Below are 18173 nucleotides of genomic sequence, written 5' to 3'. Positions count from 1 at the left end.
TATAAGAGAATAAAGAAAATAATACAAATTTTCGTCTTTCAATAATTTTTTAAAATTTCTTATTCAATATCCTTTCGACAATAATTAGAATTTTCCATCAATTATTTCAAGGTTGGTGAACCTTGTTCTTTTCAAATTTGAGCTGATGGCAATGACTGGAAAGTAAGGAATCTTTTACAAAGCATTCAATATGTATTGTTTTTAGTGTACCGAAAAGAATATGTAGTGTTTTAGCTCAAGTCCCATGTGGACGAAGGAATGAACGGAAAGTGCTACAAATTATCTTTGATTATGAAACAAAATATATTTTATGGTCTTTCTAAGTTTGGGTTACTCTGGATTATAGTTACTGTATTATAAATTCCTTCTAACCTGCGACTAGTGCTGTGATGGCTATGCACTCTCTTCTTGTATTTGTCTCAATCGGAATCTCTGGTGCCTATATTAATATATTTGATTAAAAAAACACACAAAATGTGAAATAATTATTAAATAATCTTATAACTTAAATATGTGATCCTGTATTCAATCATGTGTATGAAAAAAATATATGTTGAAACCTAGGAGACATCAATTCCTTAAATAAAAGTTAATATCTCAGGAATTAATATTTGACTTTTCGGCTAAGAGATACTTTAAAAAAAAAAAGAAAAAGAGAAGCAGGCTAAAGCTCAGGCATCTAAAACGAGTATAACTTATATTGAAATCTGGATGCCAAGATCCGTTGATTTTATGCATGTAAAAGTAAAATATCTGACACCATCCCTTGAGTCCATGATCAAAATACTTTAGTTTCTAATTCTAAACCCAAAAGAAAGTTGCAGCCTAGTAGCCAACATCAATTAATTCTCTCATCGTTGAATAGGGAACCCAACGTGTTTATCGCATTCTTGGTCAATATGCTAATAAATGACTTAAGCTATGAGCCATTCACGGTGATGAAAGTCAAATTAATCTGTTGTACATAACGATGTTACCAATAATAGGATCGGATAGCCTGTATTAGTCCGCATTAGTACATTTGTAAGGGAGTTATCCATTGTTATTTTTTAAAAAAAAACTGATAGTGAGCATTCCTAATATCCAACGGTTCCAACAAGTGTAAATAATGTTTAATGTTTTTTTCATAATACATTACTTTAAGTGGCTTGAATTTCTTGCCGTTCTAAGTAAAATGAACGCCCCCAGAAAACACTTGTGAATTGTGATAATGTTACATAGAAGAATCGTCAATTTCCGTAAAAAAAAAAACTGTAAATTCAGTGTAGGATAACGACAATTTTTTTAGGTTTGCTTGAAAACTCAGATGAATAAGTGTATCTATCACGCACACTGATGATGAAAACGGCCAAACGTCAACTACACAGGCTAAAGTTAAGCAAATTTTGAGTGTCCAAGTGATGTAAACACCAAGTTTTGATTTGCTAACTCATTCTAGTGTCTTAAATGTCTTACTGATGAAACAACTAGAATTACTACTCTGCTCAACTTCATGGTTTTTTTTTTTTTCCTTTTTTCTTTTAAAGAGCATTAGTGGAGTAAAAAGTAAAAAATCAAATGAGGGCAGTCTTAGAAATGAATATAATGGGACTTTTACAAGATCTGCTGAAGGGACTAATGGCAGCATGTTTTCTTGAGTTTGAAAAACTGATGCAACAACCTATGTACCTCTCCGTAGTTAATGGTAGAAGAAACAAAACGATCTTTTATCCACTGGGGGAGCTTAGTTACTGGGTGGGAAAAGCTTCGTTTTGAAGAATCAGATGCATACCTTGTGTCAACCAACAAAATTGCAGCATAGTCATTAATGTGACGGATTGCTCTACCTGAAACAAGTAAACATATATCTATCAGGCAGTAAAGGTTAAGGGGAAAACCATTTAAGATGGGCACACGTAGCCACAGACTACACAACTGACAGAAAATCCAGTAATATATGGACCCTGGATTTCTTCATGTAAGAAAAATTAGACTTAATTACAACATTAGTCCCTAAATATTGCAATTGTGCGATTTTGATCTCGCATGTTCCAATAGTGACAATTGGATCCTCAAACTTACAGCCATTTACAATCAAGTCCCTCCATCTTGATTACATTCAATATTTAATAGAATTAACTGAAGAGACAAACTAGGCATGACATGGCAGTGAATAAATACAGTGCATCGACAAAAAAACACGATTTAAAGTACAATGACCTAAAAAGTATTTTGACTGTATTGACTTAATTGTATGTTGAGGATCTTATGGTAAATATTAGCTTTTATGACTGTATTGACCTAAAAAGAAATATCTTTCTACTATGAGCAAATTAATGACTTAAATATTAGCTAAAATCATAATAGATGGACCTGATTGTAAATGAGAAAAAAATTAAGAGACCTAATTGATGCAATTGGAACTTGAGGAACCAATATCACACAATTACAATATATGGGAAACTAAACATGCAATTAAGCCAAAAAATTAATTACTAGTTAAACATTGATTTTCAAAGACGAGTAATTCAATTGAGGTGTATCTCCAAAAGGTTTAACCCTGAATGTGTGATGCATCTTGACAGTTGAGGCTTCTATCTTAATTTTTTTATAAATAATTTAAACCATTGAGATTGAGATCCTATGAGAAGTGGCTTCCACCAAATAATGCTCAACCTCTTGAAAGATCTATAATCCACAGAAATATTATTGTAACTTGTAAGTACGCACCTATTGATTGATTTACAGCTTTCATGCAGAGATTCTCGTAGTACTCTTTTCCTCTGTGACTGCAACTTCTTAAAATGTCAAAACCACCTTGTACATCTCCACTGTATAGATCATAACTGGAAGAAACACTAGGATTCTCAGGAAGCTTTAAATTTCGAAAACCTTCAATGTGTTTTATCCTCTCCAACAACTCAATGTCAGATGGGCTAGGATATGGCAGTCCAACCATGACTATACATCGGCCCATCCCATCACTTAAGTTGATCCCTTCAGATAACTTCGCACCAACAACAGCAAGGAGTATTGCACCATTATGAGATGCTTGGTTTACTTCTGAATTCATAACTGATATTGTATCAATGGTGTCTTTATATTCCTTGAGAACAGATTCAACATCCATGTTATTTCTAGGCTCCCTAAATACACGCTTCCTCTTAATAATCCTTTCAAGGATGCCAGATGATTTCCAATGTTCATAGACTCTATTTTCATAATCAAAAGAAGGGAAGAAAACCACAATTCCTTCATGAACCACAGTCACCAAATTACATAGCAAAAGACCAAGTTCTCGCATCTATAAAGAACAAGATGCAGCACAATTAGTCATTTTCCACATTTGTATTTCATAGATACTAGACTGAAAGATAGATGGAGCAATGACCTACTCACCATGTCTGGTGAGCTCCTGGAGCTGAAGCTAAAATCAAAGGAGCGTCCAGTAGGACCACGTGTAACTGCAATTGGCATAATGCTATCAGGAGGGACAATATGACCACATGAAAAGAAATGCAACTGATTTGGTGGTAACCACGGAAAGAGTCGCTCCCTTGTCTCTTCTATAGGTTGAAGTGTTCCCCCTACTAATACAACAGCATGTGCTTCGTCTACAATCTAGAGAAAGTTTCATGGTTATTTTCTTCTTCATCATCTGTTTGGAAGAGAAACTTGCAGCTATAAAATCATTTCTAATTAAGGCAACAGTATCAGGCAAACCTCTGAAAAAATCTTCTCTCCACTGAGCATAACATACTTAATATGTCCTCCTTGCTTCTTGAAGCTTGTTGACCTAGACCTAGAAATTATTATCCTTCCATCACCATCATTGTTTGTCAGTGATAGCAATATGTCAGCTAAGGCTTGGAAAGCAGATATGCAGCTTCCCTCCTCTGCTTGTTCCCCAATTATATGGATTGCAGGTATTTTCGCCAAGGTAGCCACCTTTTCTCCATAACCGTTAACCTGGAAAATCAAGTAGATTTTGATATCAAAATGACAACAGAAAATTCTGAAGCATCGTGTGGCATTCTGTCAGAAGAAAATGTATATATTAAGTGGCAAGATTCACCTTGTGCATGATATTACTTTCCTTTATATACTTTAACAGTTTGACCAAGTTGATATTGTCTATATTTAGTTCAAATAAAAAATCATTGATGGCCATAGTAAAATCACAGGCTCCACTTTCTTCAGAAGCTTGAGCTGTATCACGGCAAGAATCTTTAAGATTTCCATCTTTATCATCAAGTAGTGCTCGGAGAAAAGCTCGCATGAGGACCATCAGAGTTTGAATATATCTCCGATTAGCAGGTCCCAAAAGATTCCGGAATCTCTCAAAGTACCGTTCCACATGTCTGTGCACAATCTCCAACTGTAAAAATAGAGGACAACCATATAATAATTGATGAAAAAAATTAAAATTAAACATCCCAAATATGGGTATAAACAATAAATAACTTGTGTGATGTCTGCAACTAAAGCTACAGTAATTTCCTGCTGACTGACTCAAAAATCAAAATCATTAATTTCCCTTTTTTTCAAAAGGTTTTTCAAACCAATCACCTCAATGTATCAAAAGAAAAAAAAATACCTCAAATAAAACCTTGACTTAGGTCAGATGATTGGAAAAGGCAACTCAGATAAAATTCTAAGATTCAGGTTTTAGTAAGTAGTAACAACTTTGTGGCAAAAGGAAGTATCCCAAAATTGGCTATAGAAAAGCAAATTGTAAGTCTATACAAGCTTTTAAATGACACTAGTAAAACTCCAATCAAGATAGAGATAGAAATAACAATCATACCTGTGATGAAGTAATCTTGGAGTCATACATGTTGATGAGTGAATCAGCTAAATTATGAGCCTCATCTATTATAATAATATTGGATTTCAAATTCAGACCAAGTGTTTCACGAGATGATTTAGACAGAAGAGATTGATATGGTAGGACCACAAGATCAGCTCCCTGAACCAAGCTTCTAGAACCATAGTATGGGCATGCTCCCATAGTTCTTCCAAGATTAGCAAGATCTTCAATATCCAATGGCCCTTGTTGAGATACCTCATTCCTAAATTCTTGTTGAACTCTATGTTTTCTAAGCATTGGGCAGCCAGAGGAGGCCTTTGTTCTGCATACCCCTGCACCTACTTTCAAGTTCTGCAAGTCAGATCCACCATTGTTCAAGAGATATTAGCGTCTACACTCTACTACCTTCTTTATTCAATTTCAAAAGTTTTTTACTAACAATACGTAGTGGATACCAAGATGGAGGATACTTGGTAGCTCAACTAGACATTAAGCATAATAAACAATCAAATATGCATAGTTTCATCTTCAATTTTGTATTTCTAAAGATAAGAACTATTTTTCTTGGATCTTCCGCTGTGCTAAGAGACCAACTTATATTCTATTAAATTGCTGAACAAGTAAAAACACCAATTACTGAAAGTTCACTAAAAAGTAAATGAAGGAATATACTATAAACAAGGAGACATGTTCATGGAAATAAAAAAATTATGCATCCATAAAATTAAGCAACCATAAAATCTTAGTGATGATTGAGTCAACAATACGAAGCTGATTCACAGATATCATCCGCTAAAATGAAAAAAAAAAGTGTCAAACCATTATCAAAATAAAAGCAATTGACCTGAAGATGATAACCTAGAATCCAAACCCACGCACCTTAACTTTTGTAGCTTCATTTTTCTTTTTCTTCTGGAGTTCCAAGCATCGCTCATTTATGCGCGTGGAGTTTCCAAGTGCAACTACTTCTGGAAAGCATGCAACAAATCATGAGTAAAATATAAGTATTTGCTGCTCCTTTAGCTTCAACCAGGGAAATCAAAACAGAATGAAATGGAGCATCCGAGTGAAGTAAACTCCAAACCTTCATTAATGCAAAGATTTTTCCTCGAACCTAAACTCACAACATTCATCTCGTTGGCAAAAACTGTCCTCCGCAATTCTTTTATGAACTGTGAAAGCTGTGAATGAGTTCTACTACAAAAATACACCTTCAACTTCTTCTCCTCTTCCTCTTCTTCCTCACCAGACTCATCTTCGCTAGAGGAACTAAAAGAAGTTTTAACAGCCTTCCTCTTGGACACCACACTCCCTAAGCCTTTCTCATCTTCACTCTCATATTCCTCTAGCAAAAACTCCTTATCACCAATTTCCACTGCATCAATTTTCTTTTGCAAACTCTCACGACCCTTTTCCTCTCCAACGCCCATAACCCTAAAATCCTTAGGAATTTCCTTGCTCTTCTTCTTACTATGAGGCTTTCCCCACACAGACCCACATTTCTCTTCCTTCTTCTTCTCCTCTTTGTCGATGACGAAGTCCCTCATCCAATCAGGTTCATCATCCGAACCTACCCCACCGTCACCGCCATTCCCTCTATCCTCACCACACGCTGCTTCGTCCTGTTGTAGCCTCCGATCAAGCACCCATTGCAAGGCACTGCAAATCACACTCATGGTCTTCCCAGTCCCTGCTCCAACATGCATTATAACCAATCACACACTCATCTAACCGAATCGAATAAACAAACCTTAATTCCTATGACAACACGAAAACAGAAGAATCAGTAGTTAATTACCACTCACCAGTTGGGCTTTCTAACATAGACACGCCACCTTGATTGAGAGACTCATACAAGCTGTTCATGAAATCAATCTGAATCGAATAGGGTTCGAAAGGAAACCCTGGGAATTTTGGCGTTCCTTCCTTCGCTTCCATTTTCTATGCTTACGAGTACAATTCGATTGCGATTACTCCTTTTGCTTCCACTTGATGGCGGGAAAATAACCGCTCTTTTTTTAACGTGTTATATTATTGGGCCTTCGGCCCATAACGGAAAAAAAACCCTAATGTAAAAAAAGGCCCAAAGTATCACTGTCGTGGCACATATAAATAAATCCTTCGTCATTCAGCAGCCATAGATAGCTCCTTCAATTAGGGTTTTTGTGATCTGCAAGCTACGATGGTACTGTTTCCTTCTCTTACTCTAAACGGATTTGAGATTAGTTCGATTTTGTGATGATGATGATGCTGATGGAGTTTGTATTGTGAATGTTTGCAGGGTAAGGGAACGGGGAGTTTCGGTAAGAGAAGGAACAAGACCCACACCCTCTGTGTGAGGTGTGGCCGCCGCAGTTTCCACCTCCAGAAGAGTCGTTGCGCCGCGTGCGCTTTCCCCGCTGCGCGCACCAGGAAATGTGAGTTTTTTACTTACTAAAGTAAATGGGATTGTGTAAAAATTCGGTCTTTGAATTGTTTGATGGTTCCAGATAACTGGAGCGTGAAGGCCATTAGGAGAAAGACCACCGGAACTGGAAGGATGAGGTACTTGCGTAACGTGCCCCGTAGATTTAAGAGTGGCTTCAGAGACGGTATGTGGTAATTTGTAAATAACTATGCAAATGTTTTTTGTATTGTGTTAAGGGTTTGGGTTTGAGGTTTTGTTAACGTGACGCCTTTGAATCAGGTACCGAAGCTGCACCCAGGAAGAGAGGAGCTGCTGCCTCTACCTAAGCTTTGAATAATAGCAATTTTTGCTGGGTCAGTGAATTATATAGGATTTAATGTTTCTATGTTGATGCCGAGCTCTTTGGAACACGTTTCTTTCTGTCGTTTTAATTTCATTTAATATGTAGTGGCTTTGTATTTCGACGTGAGGATTGCAAGGAATTTTTGTTTTTTCAACGAGGGTTTTTGACATCCATATTCTGGCTTATCATTCTGGGCATGCCATTTGGTACTGTGGTTCAATTAGATAAATTTAGGGTAAGACTTATTTGGTATTAGTTTTTTTTATTATGGTTTATTGGGTGTTAGTTATTGTCAAGAATTGTTGAGTTTTCATGCCTTGGCTTTAGATTATGTTCTTTCTAAACGTAGGTATTAATTAACTGTAATACTGTACCTCGGTAGAAACATAACGCTGCTAATCTCAAGTAATAGGGTGTGTAATCATATTTGCGTATCAGGGTCTCACTTTATTGTATTTATTGGGGATTTATGAGTGTTCTGATCATGTATGAAAATTCTTGTACTTGGTGTAGTTAGTACTTGCAAAGTTCTTCAGTGACTTGTGTTTGAAATTCTTCAGGATGAGCGTTAGTTTACCATTGTGTTATATGTGTTCTATTCTCTATTTTAGTTGTCTTGGAAAATTTACTGTAAAATATGCTACTACTTGTGATTGGCCATTGGATGTAGAAACTTGTTTTGGAATTACAAGCTGGCTAAAGCATTTTAGGTTGCTTGTAAACCCAATCAATGTGTGCATGTTTAGATTAAAGTTTGCAAAAGCAACCAGTATTTTCTTTTATAAAATTGAGTTTTCAGGCTAAATGAACTTTTAAGAGTAACCAATATATCACGAAGAAATGTATTTACGCTTGTCTCCTCGTAGTTTATCAACAACGAAGAAATGTATTTTAGCTTTAAAACCTAAATGCAGAGGAACAACTTATGTGCTTATTGGAATTCAATGAATTTTAGCTCTATGCAAATTTTTATACTTGATATATATTTATTGGTTACTTACTAGTTACACGCAATTTGTTTGAATGAAACTTGGTTTGGTTAATAGTATATTGGTACAAGACACTCGATGTTTCTCAACCAAAAGGAAAATAATATTAAGTATTAGAGTAAGAATAATTTTAACTACTATTTTTTTACTAATATTGTTGCTCATTAAATGAAGAAAACATTATTTTATATTAAGAGGGTAGAATGTGATGCTTAAATAATGTATTATATATTATTCAAATAAAATAGTGTATTATGTGCAATGTTAATCATTTACTGATTTTACTAAATAGTCCTTTTCAAAAGTTTACTCTATTCATCATGGATAATTTAGAAGGAAAAAAAAGCTGTATCGGGAGGATATATTACAGTTGTCACGGGCTTGGGAATGTTGCGGATCGGTTTGAATGTATAATTCATGGTGTTTGGAGTCTTGAGTTAGACATATCTTGTGCTAAACTTAGCTTTGTCAAATAAATAAAATTTTGCTTGACAAAAATTTGTTTAAAAAAAAGGCTTACTATGTCATTTTATTTTTTTAAAATGACAAATTAATCTTAAATTTATTGTTTTCTATTTTATTCTAGATGCACAGCTTTTATTGTCAATGAACATATAATCCATTCACTTGCAAGAGCGAGCCACCCTGATGGCTAGACAAAACTTTTGCCAATAAAGAATCTTAAAATAATTTCATTGATCTCAAAATTTACATGACGTCTGCCTCAAAACGCCAATCTTAATTACAAAACCTGACTCGGTAGATGGAAAAATTGTATTGCCTTTAGCCCACTAGTAGGCAGAAAGAACAGGTTAACGGTTGCGGAGACAAAAGGGCAACCAGGAACAATCAAAAGACAAAAAAATGTATTTCGGAAGACGAAACATCTGTACCATTGTTTCTCCGTGCCTCATCTGAAAATTGTAATATTTACTCTGTTCTGAACTCTCCAAATTTATGCTTTTCTTCATGCAGCTGCTTGAACACATTATCAAGTTCGGGAAATGCCGATGTCAGCAGCAGCTCCAAGATGTCAAAAACCAGCTGCTTCAAGATAACGGATGACTGCAAGGAAGTCAATAGGAAGTATTTACACGACCAAATTATGGAGAGACAGAGAGAATGACGGAAGTGAGTCTTGCTTGAGCATAGAGTCTAGGCATGCAAATGAAAACTCAACATAATATTATAAATAACTTCAACACAGACTTTGTTATTACTTATTACTGTAATATATCTTGAGCTTTTGATCGATTGTGCCTGTAAGCAATGTGCATGTGCAAGAATTGCTCGACAAATGATCTCGAGGTGCAAAAGGAATTATAAACCCCAAAAGGACATCTGGGGACATCAATTCACGCCTGTCATGACAAGATTGCTACATATCCCAATAACACCTTTGCATTCTAATGGTTACAAATTCTAATCATAGCTGAATAGAATCATTTCTTAACTAATAAATATTTCAATATCTTGACTATACTAGAAAGGTTATCAATATGAAAAGCATTTTCATGAAAATGGTGCCAACATAATATGGAAGAGAATTTGACAGAAAAACTCAGTTACCCATGAACGGTGGGATAATGCTTTCATATGACTGAGTTGATAAGCAGAGCAGAAAGATCAGCCCTAAAATATATGATCGTGCTCTAAGTGAGCAAGGCGAATTATAAAATGGAATGCAATGTTCAGCATCATTAACATCATGGGGTTATGTTACAACTTACAGCCACCAACAACAAAATTAATAGATGAACAAAAGAAGCTTCTCCAGAAAACTTCAATTCATTTAATCAGAAATTACCTGAAGGAAAAAATATAGATCCCTTGCACATTGCTCATACTCCTTCCGACCAACAAGACCTACAATTGCTGGCGGTGCATGATCTACATGAACAGAGATGGTCAGCTAAGCACGATAATTTTTTTTAATAGAATTAGATAAAAGACGTTGAATAGACACAATTATGGATATAAATGAGAGCAGTATAACAGGTATTACCGATCATTAGCTCGTATACAAATTTTGCACGCCGATCTGCCTCCTGTTGCTGCTCATCATCCAACCTTGGAGAAGACACTTGTGTAGGTTGATTGCCATGAGGAGAATTCTGAGATGGACTAGTAGGTGGCGGTGGTCGTCGATTTGGATGCTTGGTTATGAATATTCCATCAGGCCATAGTATCTATAAAGAAAGTTGCAGTAACATTATATCAATCATATGCTTATCATGGTTCTATAAGGAAAAAAAAAATATAGCATTTCAACAGAGTGAAATAAATTTAAATGATGAGGACAGTCTCCAGAACATCACAATTTAAAACAGGGGGAGGGAAGTCGGAATATTACTTGCTCAACTCGCTGGACCCCTGAAGCAACCACTGATCCCTTACGGAGAAGCTGAATTTTCTCTATCAACCAGTCATCAAAGGCATCACCCATTCCTAGTTGTAAGATTTGTTTAGCAACCCAAAAAGCCTTCCGCCTGTATTGCACACAAGACATACATCGTAAGAAGATAAATAAGATTACTAGTGGAACTCAAAGTAAAAAGAACGTACGTTTACGGTGAAAAGAATACAAATTTTCAAATTACCTAATCCATCCACCATCTTGAACCTGGAAGATAACATCAACCAGATCCAATATGGGTACACTCAAATTTGGTGGCACCCACTGCATTGAAGAATTTTATATTAATCAGAACCAAGATGTGATCAAGCATATAATAATCTAAGAGGAATGATATCCAAAACCAAATACAACATTTATATGTTAAATAACAACATTGAATGATAAAATTACATCATTCATCTGTTGTTGAAAAGAATAAAGATCCAGAACTATGATTCTTTATAACCTCTGTTGGAAAAGCATCGGAAGTATCATGGTGCACTTCAGAAACCTCATCTGAATTATTTCTTCCTTTCACTGTCTTGGGAGAAGGTACACTCTTCCGTGCTAGAATGTTTGTATTGCTGCTAGAATTGTCAAATGACTTTCTAGGTTCGTGTGTACTCTTTTTTGGTAGAGAAAGAGGTGTGCTGTTTACTTTTGACCTCATTCCATTGGCCACAACATTATTTCTTGCTCCCAAAACAGCCTCTTTACTTTCAGCACTACAGTTTTCTCTCCAAAAGGAAACAGGATCGCTTGCAGGTGCAGACAAGTTGGAAGTGTTTTTAGTCTTCTCAAATGGTTTTGAATTCAAGCCAACTAGAATAGTTTTCAAAAAAGAAAAAAAAGAAATCCAAGACATGTCAAAAGATGGGAGAGATGATAAAACCATGAATGTTCAACATCCTTCATCAACCATGACTCACCTGATAATGTTTCCATGATAGAAAAAGAATTTGAGAATATGTATGTCTGCATGGATAACATATGATAATATGAGATAAGTCAGATAATTTTAAAAAAATATTGACAACACAGAAGGATAGAAATGGTTGGACAAGAAATCAAACCTGAGAATCAACACTGAGAAAGTCCCATACTTCAATTGATTCCGAAACTGTTGGTAATTGCATAAGTTTCTGAGGGCCAATAAGCCATGCGTCAACAAAATATTGGTTGAATCATTGAAAATTGTTAGCATAGACAGAAAAACAATGCTACACGATAGATGCAAAAGGAAGTATTATCTCAAAATAAGGGTACACTCATAGCCAACATCTATCCTGCACACTAATATCCAATATCTATCCTGCTGGTAACAGAGTATTGGTGATCGTGGTTCTATCACAGTACCAAAAGCAGATAATTTTTTCCTCTACAGAAAAAACAAAAAGTTAATTAAGAATGGAAGTTTAAAAATCATTAAAAATGCAAGCCTACCAATTAGCCAAAGTAACAATTAAGTAACAGAAAATTATGTCTCAAGCAATAATGTAAACACAACAGAAAGGGCAAGCCAAACAAAATTTACAGAAAAGTGTGTTCTAATGCCACATATTGGGTAGTCGGAGGGAGGAACCAGAGAAATGCGAGAGTTTAATAAAAATTTTAAAAAAAGTCTGTGAAGTTGACCTTCAAATATTTATCCAGTAATTCACACCGCTCTTGAATGACTGGTACATCTAAACCAGTTGACAGAAAATGCTTTGGTGGCAAATGAAGATTATACTCGGCGAACTCTTTCAGGCGTCGATGTAGCTCCTCAAAATGGCGAAACCTTAAAAAATAATGTAATAAAAAAAGGAAAACAAGAAATATTTGAAAACACAGTAGACTGAAATTTTTTATTAGAAACAGAGATATAAGACATAGCAGAAACTTAGCACCTTCTTTTAATTGACCAACTGTTGTGATTTACATCTGTAACAGATATGGAGTAAACAGCAAAGGTTTTTGAGCCACTCTTCACAATATTTGCACCCAAGACCTGCAACAGTAAATTAGCTTACATTTTTTCATATACAAACATATTAGTATATGAACTTGTTCATCATTATTTAAAGGAGCTAGATATCACTATCATAAGTACCTCACATCTCAACTTGTAAAAGGAATCTACAGCAGAGGAATTTTTCAGGGGACCAACAGACAAACTACAAGATTCTGATTTAGAAATAGAGTAGGCAGAAGAGGAGGCAGCTGCTCCACTATAAAGTCTACCCAAACTTTCCATATCAGCATCATCACTGGACTCCTCAGAATTTATATGTGATTTTGAAGAATTAAGTATGTCTTGACCATCTCCAGATAAAAAGCTTGTTCTCTCAACTTCCTGCCACGTTTGTATTTTTTGACCACCTGGCCAAGACCTTTTACTGCCAGATTGGGCTCTGGATAATCTTGGATACCGAGAATGGCTCTTATTCCTTTTCTTTGCACTGTGATTGTCAAAATTTTCAAGTGGGTGATGAACATAAGAAACAGCCTGGTTTCTATTACTTTTTCCATCCCAAACCTTAGTGACAGGGGAATCAAGACCAGTGACAGTACTACTTTCGTTATCTTCAGAGGAATAAGAAGTACTGCTCGCTGAATCACTCATCTGCCCATAAATGTGGCTGTGCTCATCATCTTTATACGAGGTAACTGACTTATCATCTTTGTATGAGGTAACTGAAGTTGATCCATTCTTGTCTGCATGAATGGAGGTATTTTCTACAGAGAATTGACTGTTGTGCCCAGAATTAATGTGGCGTCCCTTAGGCGGAAGCATAAGCTTGGAATTAGTATCTCTTTCGTTTGGTCCAGATATTTCCTTCATATGATCTACCATCGACAGTTTTCCTACCTGGGAATGCTGTGAAACATGCTCATTTGACTGGTTCTCGCCATCCTTTTTCTTGTAATTTTTCCCTTTAGTCCACATATTTTCAAAATGTTCTGGAGCAAGAGCTTGGGTCTTTCTGTGAGAGATGACATCTAAAATATCTCCCCACTCTCCTCCTGAGCGATGTCGTTGAAGACCTAGGTTATCATTAGTTAGGGAGTTTGCAGGCATTGAGTTCCATGTACGGGAAGGTCGAGCATCAATTGAAAGCAATGGATCTTTAGTAATATTATCACGGCCATTATTTTCTGCAGATGACTCTGCATTTTTGGATTGACCATTTCTTAGCTGCACAAGCTCAACACCAGTAACAGAAGGATCTGAAGACTTGAAGAAATCATCAGATGAAATTTGTATCTCATCTGCTTTAGTGTGAGATGCCTCTTGAGCTGCAGCAACCCCCTTGTTAACCTTTGTCTTGTTAACTACCACAGATTCAATTCTTTCATTAATAAATCTGTCAACAAAAAAAGGGAGAGAATGAGAACAACGGCATACATCAAGAATGATACAAAAATGGGAGAAAACAGATACCTTGGATTTGCTAAGTTTAGGACAGGCCGTATTACAGCACATGCAAGAAGCTCCCTGACAGTATATCGAAAGAAAGAACACTGCAAATCCTCAGACTTGAAAGTAACATGCATAAGACCTGTCATCAGATGCTGCAAAACCTGCAAGTTAAGAATACACACAGGATTATAACCCAAAATAAAAAATAAAAAAAATACGAGAAAAGAATATGGCCCATGGATGAAAACAAAATACCCCATTACTCAACACATGCATATAAAACAAGAAAGTGAAAAAAACCTTATGCTCAGCTTCTGCAGAAAATAAAGCAGGATGCAATTTGTTCTCAGCAGCCAAAACATTTTTTAGTTCCATGTCTCGACTTTCGATTGTTAATGAACCTGTATGTCGTTTTTCAATTTTTGAGTGGGCAGCACGAAACAGCTCCAAGTGTGAGCAAATGAGATTAATAAGATCCCTGAACCAACAAAGGTTAACTCCCAGTCAATCAAATTACAATCTGAATTAAAGAAAAACCGCAGTCAAAAAATGACATTAAGAACCTTATTAAAAAATCTATCAAATTTATGTTTCTCATGCGTCCTGAAATTTCCCCAAGAACACCATTAATTATGTGCACTAACTCCTCGGGACCCTCTTTGTCTGGTGTTAAGCGAGAATACCATAGATCTGTCACCCATTCAGAAATTAAATGTCTGGTGAAGTTATCAATTGCATCCTCAACAACAGGAGAATTCACTTTTGTTCTCCACTCAAACTTTGCAATAACTTTAGGATTTTCAACAGGCTTCTTTGAAGACTGAACATTGGTGGAGCCTGCTTTATTGTTGTATGCTGCAGCTTTTCTCTTCATTTCAAAATCTAGTGATAAATAGCGGAGAATAATAATTAAGGAGGCTGCAGCTGGCAAGTTGACCCAAACTGAGGAGCTTGTCACTGAAATAAAGCAAAAGAAATTAAACCAAACACCGAGACCTAAAAACAACATGAAGCTAAAAATTAAGCAGTGGGAACCTCTAGGTGTTGAGGAATATAAGGCATTTGCTTGGAGACAATGAACCACTATCAGTCTATCATCAAAATTTATCATTACCAAATGAACACAATGGCAGTAGGGCATTTCAGGAACCAAACCTAGCTGATAAAAAGTGATGAAACTTGACTAAACTGTAGGGAAGCAGTGGTTTCATTGAAAAATAATATTTTAGGAATTTTGCCTTAGACTTTATTCACAATTTAGACAAAATGTCAAAGCTTTTGATAAAACAAAATATGCTATGGTGTTCCTCTCCCCTTCAAAAAACAATTCAAAACTGCCAAATCCTATACTGACCTCAACCCCTTTTTACTTTCTTTATCTATCCCTAATTCAAATCCTACAAGGTCACAGGTTTATTATTTATTAAGCTTCAACTGCAATTAAATACTCAAACATAATCATGGTTATGTTTTTCTTATCTTGCTTTCACAAAATGCATTAAGGAGGAGATATCACAAAAAAACAGACCATAATTTCAGTAGCTATGAGACTACATCACTACACAGATATTAAGGTTCAGGGTCTAGAATGGGGTCAGAAGACTATTGGCTTTCAATGCACAACAAAGGCAACAAAGGGGGTCAAATATAATTATATATTGATATATTGATTTCTAATAATGCTGATGTGCTTTTCAAAGTACCTATTTTTGGCAATTTCAAGGTGACTATGATAGAGTTTGGTTCCTGTTTCTATATGGATTGTGAAAGTTTTGGACTATTGTTCACTTTTCACCCAACACCCTTGTTTTTTATAATGGCTATAGAAGTGACCGTTATGTTAAAACACCATTTACAACATAACTTTCATGTCTGAATATATATAAGCAGTTCCCTTTAGTTGTTGTGAAATCGTGAGTTTCTACCTAGTACATACTAGGTTCTACACTAGAATGATAGCTAACCCAAATTCTTTCCAAAATATCATGCTTCCACAATGGATCACTTTGGTTAGTACTGTTTCGCATCACCAACAAAAACATAGAAGCAAGCAGGATATCTAAAGGAAAATAAAAGAAAACAGCAGCCACTCTTTGATGGTGAGAAATGTAGCAATACCATGACTAAAGCATCACTTTGTTCTAAAAATTATTGGTTGAACATCCAATGTTCCTAATTTGAATAGAAATCTATTTTTTACTTTCTAAGAGCAACAAGAGAAAGATAAATGGAATCGAGCATAACTTTTTCCACTGAAAACCTTCCTACAAAACAGCTCCAAACGATGTCGTCTTCTCTTAAAACTGATAAACAGACAATCCTATGTCCTAAATTCAACAGCATTGTTAAATTAGTTTTTCCAAATTAAGACGCAATAGATGCTAAACGCCAGATAAATGTGTTCCTACCGTTCTTCGCACAGCAAGTAATGTAATAATAAAGACTAGGGTGCCTTAAAAACCCTGAGCATGCGATTACCAAAACAACGAAAAAAAGCTGCTGAAACTAAACAAGTAAAACGAAGCAAAAGCGCACACAAACGCTCTCAATTGAAGTCGATTTAACAAAGCAGAAACACACGCACGAACGATTACAAAGTGAAACGAAGTGAAGGAAAAGAGAAGCGAAAGTGAAGCTCACAGGACATGAGATAGGAGAGCCCGACGACGCATACGACGAGGATGACGATCCGTTTTTTGGCTTCCTCGACGAGGTCTCTCACAGCCACCTGGTTCGGCTTCGGCGGCATATTCATCTCAGAATCGCCGCGCAATTCGGAAAAGCAAAACTCGATTCAAATCAATCTCATCGGAAAGGGAATTCGGTTGAAGATGTTGATGAAGAATTGGAGAGAGAGAGGTTGAATTGAATCAACGAAGGAAGGAACAGTGTGACCGTTAGTTAGGTTTTTGGGTTGCGTTTGCCGGAGATGGGCAATGGGGGCGGTGGTGATGGCGTGGCGTGTGTGTTTAATTTTCTCACTTCGTGTGTCAGTTTTCTCTTCAACTTTCTCTCCTCTGATATTGACGTCGTGGGATTTCTTTCTTTCTTTCTTCTGTGATTCAATTCAATCTATGCTTGTGCTATTGCCGTTTCCATTTCTTCTCTGCTTAACATACATTTCTGTTTTTTTTTATATATATATTTATTTGAAGACAGGATTATCATCACTTTTTTTCATATTTCAATTTTATAAGAAAAACAACAAATTTAAAGTTGACAAAATTATTGGATTTGTTGACCATTGGATGATGAGGGAGGTGGTATTTTAACATTTTTAAAAAGTAATATGCAAATAAAAAAATTATTCGATAAAAGGAAATAAAAAAACACTTTATATAAAAACTTTCTAAAAATGTAAGTTTAAAAATAAACTGGTTTATGTGTGTTCTTTGAGCAGGCTCTTTCCATACAAAAAATTCGCCCCCGTTATTCCCTCCCCGAAGCATCTCAGATCCTAAGTTCCGTGCGGTAAGAAAATTAACTTTTGAGTTGAATACACATTTTTCATTTAAGATATTTGATTTTTTATTTTATATAATATAAGTGTCCGTGTATCGTTATCGAGCTAAATAACCAGGAGTCGAGGAGTGATGGAAGCAAAACGAGGGAGGATACCACGAAACAAAAAATACGCATAAACAGTGATAGTGCAGAATGTGGCATGTGTATGAAGTTAGTACCTTTTTTTTTGGATTAACTAGAACGGTTTGATTTGTTATCAGGAGTAGCAAGATTACAAATTATTTATAGTTTATACAAGAACCACCAATAAATACCCCTCTATCATCGTCGCATCTTGTATCTGTTTCCTATATAAAAGCACCTGATAATAAATTACAAC

General features: G+C 35.8%; 3 protein-coding genes across 6 annotated transcripts; 1 reads left to right on the top strand and 2 right to left on the bottom strand.

Moving 5' to 3' along the window:
* Positions 1 to 1569: 1569 nt before the first annotated feature.
* On the bottom strand, positions 1570 to 6891 carry LOC106794132 (ATP-dependent DNA helicase DDX11). Of its 2 annotated transcripts, none has more exons than XM_014777607.3 (9): positions 6595 to 6891; positions 5874 to 6479; positions 5669 to 5757; positions 4787 to 5140; positions 4055 to 4357; positions 3703 to 3948; positions 3379 to 3600; positions 2710 to 3283; positions 1570 to 1826 (listed from the first exon to the last, which is right to left on the bottom strand). In XM_014777607.3, the coding sequence occupies exons 1-9, from the start codon at positions 6725 to 6727 to the stop codon at positions 1615 to 1617; spliced, it is 2739 nt and encodes a 912-aa protein (XP_014633093.1). In that variant the 5' UTR covers positions 6728 to 6891; the 3' UTR covers positions 1570 to 1614. The 2 variants fall into 2 exon arrangements, with proteins under 2 accessions (XP_014633093.1, XP_014633094.1); XM_014777608.3 differs by having other exon boundaries at positions 6588 to 6723.
* On the top strand, positions 6869 to 9780 carry RPL37 (ribosomal protein L37). 2 transcript variants are annotated; one of them, XM_014777370.3, is made up of 5 exons: positions 6869 to 6974; positions 7071 to 7206; positions 7279 to 7380; positions 7476 to 7549; positions 9504 to 9780. In XM_014777370.3, exons 1-4 carry the CDS (start codon positions 6972 to 6974, stop codon positions 7520 to 7522), a joined length of 288 nt encoding a protein of 95 aa, XP_014632856.1. In that variant the 5' UTR covers positions 6869 to 6971; the 3' UTR covers positions 7523 to 7549; positions 9504 to 9780.
* On the bottom strand, positions 9192 to 17457 carry LOC100778731 (uncharacterized). 2 transcript variants are annotated; one of them, XM_003529671.5, is made up of 15 exons: positions 16970 to 17454; positions 14893 to 15286; positions 14630 to 14807; positions 14351 to 14490; positions 13019 to 14273; positions 12816 to 12916; positions 12562 to 12706; positions 12000 to 12068; positions 11856 to 11901; positions 11393 to 11748; positions 11129 to 11208; positions 10882 to 11017; positions 10534 to 10717; positions 10336 to 10418; positions 9192 to 9593 (listed from the first exon to the last, which is right to left on the bottom strand). In XM_003529671.5, exons 1-15 carry the CDS (start codon positions 17082 to 17084, stop codon positions 9459 to 9461), a joined length of 3417 nt encoding a protein of 1138 aa, XP_003529719.2. In that variant the 5' UTR covers positions 17085 to 17454; the 3' UTR covers positions 9192 to 9458. The 2 variants fall into 2 exon arrangements, 1 of the variants encoding a protein (XP_003529719.2); XR_005892306.1 differs by lacking the exons at positions 9192 to 9593; positions 10336 to 10418; positions 10534 to 10717 and having other exon boundaries at positions 11001 to 11017; positions 11338 to 11748; positions 16970 to 17457.
* Positions 17458 to 18173: the final 716 nt, after the last annotated feature.

This window comes from Glycine max, chromosome 7, assembly GCF_000004515.6.
Source record: "Glycine max cultivar Williams 82 chromosome 7, Glycine_max_v4.0, whole genome shotgun sequence".
In the NCBI taxonomy this organism is placed as follows: Eukaryota; Viridiplantae; Streptophyta; class Magnoliopsida; order Fabales; family Fabaceae; genus Glycine; species Glycine max.
This window is presented reverse-complemented; position numbering and strand designations above follow the sequence as displayed.

What these genes read in the sequence shown, in the direction of transcription:
- RPL37 (XM_014777370.3), top strand. An exon ending in CGCTGCGCGCACCAGGAAAT is followed by an intron (nt 7,207 to 7,278) that starts GTGAGTTTTTTA and finishes TGATGGTTCCAG; the next exon opens with ATAACTGGAGCGTGAAGGCC. An exon ending in TAAGAGTGGCTTCAGAGACG is followed by an intron (nt 7,381 to 7,475) that starts GTATGTGGTAAT and finishes CCTTTGAATCAG; the next exon opens with GTACCGAAGCTGCACCCAGG.
- LOC106794132 (XM_014777607.3), bottom strand. Translation starts at nt 6,727, where the DNA reads ATGGAAGCGAAGGAAGGAACGCCAAAATTCCCAGGGTTTCCTTTCGAA. An exon ending in ATGAAGCTACAAAAGTTAAG is followed by an intron (nt 5,141 to 5,668) that starts GTGCGTGGGTTT and finishes TCTGACTTGCAG; the next exon opens with AACTTGAAAGTAGGTGCAGG. An exon ending in GAGAGAAGATTTTTTCAGAG is followed by an intron (nt 3,601 to 3,702) that starts GTTTGCCTGATA and finishes AACTTTCTCTAG; the next exon opens with ATTGTAGACGAAGCACATGC.
- LOC100778731 (XM_003529671.5), bottom strand. Translation starts at nt 17,084, where the DNA reads ATGAATATGCCGCCGAAGCCGAACCAGGTGGCTGTGAGAGACCTCGTC. An exon ending in CCGATGCTTTTCCAACAGAG is followed by an intron (nt 11,209 to 11,392) that starts GTTATAAAGAAT and finishes TCTTCAATGCAG; the next exon opens with TGGGTGCCACCAAATTTGAG. An exon ending in GGGTCCAGCGAGTTGAGCAA is followed by an intron (nt 10,718 to 10,881) that starts GTAATATTCCGA and finishes CTTTCTTTATAG; the next exon opens with ATACTATGGCCTGATGGAAT.